Below are 7257 nucleotides of genomic sequence, written 5' to 3'. Positions count from 1 at the left end.
CCTCTGTCATTGCCAACAAAGGGTATATAACAAAGTTTTGAGATGAAGTTGTGCTATTGACCAAATACATTTTTTCCACCATAATTTGCAAATAAATTCTTTAAAATCAGACAATGTGATTTTCTGGATTTTTTTTCTCATTTTCTCTCTCATAGTTGAGGTATACCTATGATGAAAATTACAGGCCTCTCTCATCTTTTTAAGTGGGAGAACTTGCACAATTGGTGGCTGACTAAATACTTTTTTGCCCCACTGTATGTTCTTGGCTGTCAGGAGTGGAAGCCAACATGCTCCTCTGCTGTTGCTGCCTCTCAACCTGAATATTCGACATGTTGTGCATTCTAAGATGCTTTTCTGTTTGCTACAGTTGTAAAGAATGGTTATCTGAGTTACCGCAGCTTTTTTGTCAACTAGTACCAGTCTAGCCATTTTCCTCTGACCTCTCTCATCAACAAGGCATTTTAGTCCATAGAACTGCCACTCATTGGATGTTTTAAAATTTTCCCACCATTCTGAGTAAACTCTAGAGACTATTATGTATTAAACTCAGAAGATCAGCAGTTACAGAAATACTCACACCAGCCCCAACAATCATGCCATGTTCAAAACCCCTGAGATCACATTATACCCCATTTTACTGTTTATTGGCACTATTGCAATTTATGTTCTAGCAGTTAAAAAAAAAAAAAACACTAAAATTGGTAATTAGATCCTTTATTTTCCGTGAGGTATATAAACACATAACGGACAACTTTTCAGATTTTTTTTTTCAGGGAAAACAGCACCACCATTTTATATTGCAGTAATGTAATACACCAGTAGAGTATACTCATGCTTTTCAAAGAAAATTCAAAGTGCCACATACTGTAAATAATACAGAGATATAAAAAAAAATATAGCAAAACTTAAAAGAATCACCAATTCAATTGTCTTTGTGATTTTAAATTTTTTGAAACAAAGTATTAATTAATTGAGAAAAGATCAATCAGATATTATCAGATCTAAACAGAATGTGAGCTGAAAGAAATTATCCTGAAATCTACAGAAAAAAAAACAAAATAGCCATATTATCCCATAGTTGCTTCCATGTTGTGAGATGTATTAAGCAGACGCTGAGGAAAAAAATATTTTGTAATGAACATTTAAAAAAGGATTTCGGAGCTAATTGTAGTTAGGTTTAGTTTCAAGTTTTTATGTAAAATTATGTCAAATAAATAAATCATTTTAACATAGCTGCATAAAAATTGGAAACCACAGCAGTTACTCAATTTATACATAATTTGGACAAGCATTTGAGGAGAAAAACTAGCTAAATCATAAAAGCAAAAACTACTTTAGTATGTTTATTTTACACTATTTTTCTTTAAAAGATAATACAGCTATAGCCTCTGGAGAAGCAAAATGTGTTGTCCATCCAATCCTAAAAGCTGAATTAATACAATAGTGTTTTTAATATATATTTTTATTGCTTTAAAAAAGCAAGTGCAAAACACATTGGAATAAGGAGATACTGAGGAGAGTATAGGAAAAAAGTTGTAAAATAAAGATAAATTTAAAAAATATAATCTTTCAACTATAATAAAAAACGTAATGCAACTTACAATAACATTATACAAAATTAATGAATGTTCTTATTACAAACCTCAAATAATTTGAAAGAATTTAGCAAATTTGGATGATGTCAAACTTTACATACTGTTTTATATGTTGCATGGATTTGTATTATATACTGTACAAGAACAATACATCTGAACATAAAATGTGAAAAAAACTTTACTATTAAAATACTTGAAGGATACAGATTTAATCCAAACAAACTGTTAATTTGTACTTTAAGAATAAATTTCCATTAACAAACCAGAATGTCCAGTCTGCTAACCAATTTGATAATGCTGAAAAGAGCATTGGGGACTCTTTACAAACTCCCACATTTTTAATAGCCTATACTGAGGAAATTATTTAGATGTTTCTGTAAAAAGAATATAAATTCAGGTATAAAGAACTGCATAAAATATTTCATTGTTTATACACATATATTCTTTTATTAAACTTTATGTTACTTGAATCACCAAAGTGAAATAATCAAATTACTATATACTGTTTACATGTTTAAACTTTCTTAAACATACTTGCATGTTACAACAGTGTCACAAAAACACCTGGTTAGTCATGGGTTGATTCATGAAAAAGGCACTAATCAAGGTAAAAATAAAATACGAATAGGCGCCACAGTGGCAAAAGATGGAAACACTATTAATTATTGTGTGTATGTGGGGTCACTGGGAATTTAGAAGCCCCATCCTGTCTAACAGCCAGGGCCTATGGAAGTGGACGTGTCAAGTGACATATTCTGCAAATAATAGGCCAAAATGTAATAACAAGGGAATCCCAATGATCAATCCTGCTCTCAAGAATAAATCCAGAGTTTGAGCACTGGGAATGAAATTATCCTTTGAAAAGACTGCAAATGAGTATTCTGACTCATTTAGACAGAATGCAGATTACTTATACTGGCCGTTTAGAATTAACTAAGTGGCCGGCATATTAGGTAAAATCAGCCAAGTTGTTCTATCCAAGGTTTTCTAACTAAATGTATTTATTGATAGATTTTAGTTTACTTAACTCTACTAATTCTTATTTTCAAAGGAGCATCCTCTACAAAAAACGATGAGATCCTGAATGGACAGTCCTCTGTCAATGACTAGGTAGTCCCCATGACAAGACCAGTACGTTTTTATAACATGGTAGGTCCTAAAATATAGTAATCTAATTAGATTACTAACTTTGAATTGGGGGGAGGTGGCTTCAGTTTAATTTAGATAATTTAACAGAACTTCTTGAATATTCTATGAGAAAACAATGAACTTAAGACCAAAAAAAAAATATTTTAAACTTTGCAATTTCTGATGGAAAAAGAAGCCAATTTTTCAGCTGAATCTGTCAATATGATAAGGAAAAATGTCAACCGGCCATAATCAGAGAACTGAATAAACAAGAGAATATTACAATGAATAAACTTACAATATATTTTACTTTTCTGTGCATTTTCTTCTTATCCCATTCTATTCAAGGTTTGTGAGCAAGTAGCAAAAGTGAACAAGTATTACTAATGTGTGTGTAAATTCAATTTAAATAGCAGTAATTCTACTTAACAAGATATCTAAGAAATAAATGTTTTGGGCAGACACATATATATATTTTGGTAGTACTGAAAAAGTCTGAATATTGAGGGAAACTGATCAACAAATAATGAAACATGTTACCCAAGATTGAAAACAAATTAATTATACATATAGTTTCTTTTTTAAACATAACTTATAAACATAGTCCATGACTAACATACTCAATGACAAAAAGGATTTTTATAAAGAATATTTTCAACCAAATTTAAACACTATGATTAAATGTTTTCTTTGCATCCTCTTGGTTTAGCCATGTCTTCCTCACTATCTGTGGAAGCTGAATACGAATCCAGAGAGTCGTAAATGAAGGCATACAGACTAACATCTGGTTTGAGTGTATGACAGTTCCTGCATACATTATTACAGTACTGATCAAGCAGCTGTGCAATAATTCCTGTTGAGAAAAAAAAGAAAACATAAGGGATTTACATCAGATAAATGACTGTATATCATTATGCTGTTTTTTGTGTTCTCATGGGTATAATATTAATAAAAATCCTACAAAGTCAAATAGGCCAATCTAGGACTTGCACACATATCAAGCACCTTATTAGATTCCAAAGAATAAAAAACTTGAAGAATGTGTTAGAAATTTTAAATATTACAAAATTTCCATAAAGATAAACAGAGAATTGCATGGGTTGCCACTCACATTTGGCCAAGCTTGCCTTATTTCTTAACTCATTGCTAACCAAAAAATTTAATTCTTTAATGCCTTGTCACAACTGTTCTTTTTACATCATAATTTCTTATGATAAAGATATAATTATACAATATATCTTTATTACCTTTTAGTTAAAACATTTACTTCTTAAACATATGTATTGGAATTGCTTGTTATGTGTGGATTGTGTGTCACAGTGGACTAGACCCTATCTTTGCAGCATTAGGATGAGGTTCCACTGCTTTGCATCGCAGAGCATGATAACATAAACCCAGTGCATCAACTTAATTTGTACTTGATAAGTTTATGGGTGTAGCCTGGGGGGAATGCATTTGAACAGGAGCACCTGGTGAAATCCCATTCACATATGCAAAGAATGTGCAAACTATACAGTACATAAGTAGTGCTTGTGGAATTTGAATCCAGGAATTTTAAGCTGCAAAGCATCAATGCTAACCACTGTGTAACTTTGAAGCCATTTATAGTCTTAGTTATGGTAAAATTGACTATGAATTAATTTATCCATTTTCCTAACTGCTTTATCATTAAGTTTTATGAGATGCCCCAGTCTATCCACAAACAAATGTGTCCAAGGCAGGAATAAAACCAGGGTAGAGTGCTATTTAAATTGTAGAAGAAAATCACACAAACAATAAGAGAGTTAATGAACTGTACAGTATATTTACCGATCAACCCACGATTAAAAAGTTTAGAAGAATGGGAAAGACAATGGGAGAACATACAAACTCCACATAATGATCAGCTTGGAATTTTAACCTAAGACTTTGCCACACAATAACATCCGATATTAAGATAGGATGGATATTTTATTCAGTTGCAAAATTCAAAATATCTGATTGCAAAGACTGTAAAAATGTGTGTATATATATATATATATATATATATATATATATATATATATATATATATATATATATATATATATATACACACACACACACACACATACACAGTACATCCGGAAAGTATTCACAGCGTATCACTTTTTCCACATTTTGTTGTTACAGCCTTATTCCAAAATGGATTAAATTCATTTTTTTCCTCAGAATTCTACACACTACACCCAATAATGACAACGTGAAAAATGTTTACTTGAGATTTTTGCAAATTTATTAAAAATACAAAAATTGAGAAATCACATGTACATAAGTATTTACAGCCTTTGCCATGAAGCTCAAAATTGAGCTCAGGTGCATCCTGTTTTCCCTGATCATCCTTGAGATGTCTCTGCAGCTTAATTGGAGTCCACCTGTGGTAAATTCAGTTGATTGGACATGATTTGGAAAGGCACACACCTGTTTATATAAGGTACAACAGTTGACAGTTCACGTCAGAGCACAAACCAAGCATGAAGTCAAAGCAATTGTCTGTAGACCTCCGAGACAGGATTGTCTCGAGGCACAAATCTGGGAAAGGTTACAGAAAAATTTCTGCTGCTCTGAAGGTCCCAATGAGTACAATGCCCTCCATCAACCATAAGTGGAAGAAGTTTGAAACCACCGGGACTCTTCCTAGAGCTGGCCGGCCATCTAAACTGAGTGATCGGGGGAGAAGGGCCTTAGTCAGGGAGGTGACCAAGAACACGATGGTCACTCTGTCAGAGCTCCAGAGGTCCTCTGTGGAGAGAGGAGAACCTTCCAGAAGGACAACCATCTCTGCAGCAATCCACTAATCAGGCCTGTATGGTAGAGTGGCCAGACAGAAGCCACTCCTTAGTAAAAGGCACATGGCAGCCCGCCTGGAGTTTGCCAAAAGGCACCTGAAGGACTCTCAGACCATGAGAAAGAAAATTCTCTGGTCTGATGAGACAAAGAGACCAGGCACCGCTCATCACCAGGCCAATACCATCCCTACAGTGAAGCATGGTGGTGGCAGCATCATGCTATGGGAATGTTTTTCAGCGGCAGGGACTGGGAGACTAGTCAGGATAAAGGGAAAGATGACTGCAGCAATGTACAGAGACATCCTGGATGAAAACCTGCTCCAGAGCGCTCTTGACCTCAGACTGGGGCGACGGTTCATCTTTCAGCAAGACAACGACCCTAAGCACACAGCCAAGATATCAAAGGAGTGGCTTCAGGACAACTTGAATCCGATTGAACATCTCTGGACAGATCTTAAAATGGCTGTGCACCGATGCACACATATAGATATATCTAATAAAACTTTTATTCTGCAAGACTTTATTATCTCAAATAAACTGGATTTCTTTTTCATCACTAAGACCTGGATTGTAAATGGTGACTCTTCATGTATTACTGACTTGGTACCATCAAGTTATTCATTTTTAAACTCTCCTCAGCTGACTCGTCATGGTGGGGGCATTGCCACTGTTTTAAAAGAATGTTCTTGTGTCGGAGCCTTACAAGGGGTCCGTTTAGTAGCTTCGAACTGCAACTTTTCGAAGAATGCAGCTCCCCCTCTTTGTTGTTTGCTGTGGTTTATAGACCTCCTGTAATCATGACAAAGTAGTTATTGTTGGTGATTTTAACATAAATGTTTGTTGTCAATCGAAACCTTTGGTTAATGACTTTTTATCACTATTGGATTCATTTGATTTTATCCAGCATATTAATATGCCAACTCACTCTCTCGGTCACGCCCTTGATCTCGTTCTTACACATGATATTTCAGTTAAAAATATTGATTTATGTGATGTTTCTTTTACTGATCACTTTTCTATAATGATGGATTTGAATATTACTGTTGATGTTCCTACTACTGGTTGTGCTCCACGCTGTTCTCGCTTTTTAAATTCTTCTATTATATCCAAATTAAAAACCATATTCTCTAGTCTTGATGTACATGTTCAATATGATGGTATCGATGATTCTGTTTTAGAATTTAATACTTCCTTTAGACTCAATTGCTCCACTCAAGATACGCTGTAATAAGGGAAGACCTGCTCCCTGGCTAAATGAAACTACGGGAACACTATGCTGCGCCTGTCGAACGGCACTGGAAAAAAGATGGACTTACTGTTTCTAAACAGATTTTTAGGACTTCTCTATTCACCTTCCAGGTTGCAGTTAAGAAAGCTAAACATGATTTCTTCACTGATTTAGTATCCCGTCATTCTAAGAATCCTAGGGTCTTATTTGGTTCTGCTTCAGCCTCATTACAAACCAAGAGTGAGGGAGCTACCTACAACCACACGCTCATTCAGGAAGTGGTCCCCTGAGGCAGAGCAGGCTCTGAGAGACTGCTTTGGAACTACGGACTGGGATATCCTGCAGGGATCATATAGTAAGAACATTGAGGAGGTTGTTGACTGCACTACTGACTACATCAACGTCTGTACGGACATTATAGTTCCAGTAAGAGCGGTATGCTGCTATGCTAACAACAAGCCATGTATTACAAGTGACATCAAGGGCCTTTTGAACCAGA

The 7257-nt window shown here is 34.8% G+C and overlaps 1 protein-coding gene across 2 annotated transcripts in view; it reads right to left on the bottom strand.

The window, feature by feature from the left end:
* Positions 1-698: 698 nt before the first annotated feature.
* parga (poly (ADP-ribose) glycohydrolase a) overlaps positions 699-7257 on the bottom strand; it is a 236556-nt gene continuing 229997 nt past the window's right edge. For both annotated transcript variants that reach the window (XM_028795482.2, XM_051923908.1), the window contains exon 20: positions 699-3576. In XM_028795482.2, the coding sequence (XP_028651315.1) occupies positions 3401-3576 (176 nt within the window). In that variant the 3' untranslated portion in view covers positions 699-3400. The remainder of the gene's footprint in view (positions 3577-7257) is intronic.

This window comes from Erpetoichthys calabaricus, chromosome 2 (assembly GCF_900747795.2).
Source record: "Erpetoichthys calabaricus chromosome 2, fErpCal1.3, whole genome shotgun sequence".
Lineage (NCBI taxonomy): Eukaryota > Metazoa > Chordata > Cladistia > Polypteriformes > Polypteridae > Erpetoichthys > Erpetoichthys calabaricus.
The sequence above is the reverse complement of the archived record's forward strand: the minus strand, read 5'-3'. Positions and strand labels throughout refer to the sequence as shown.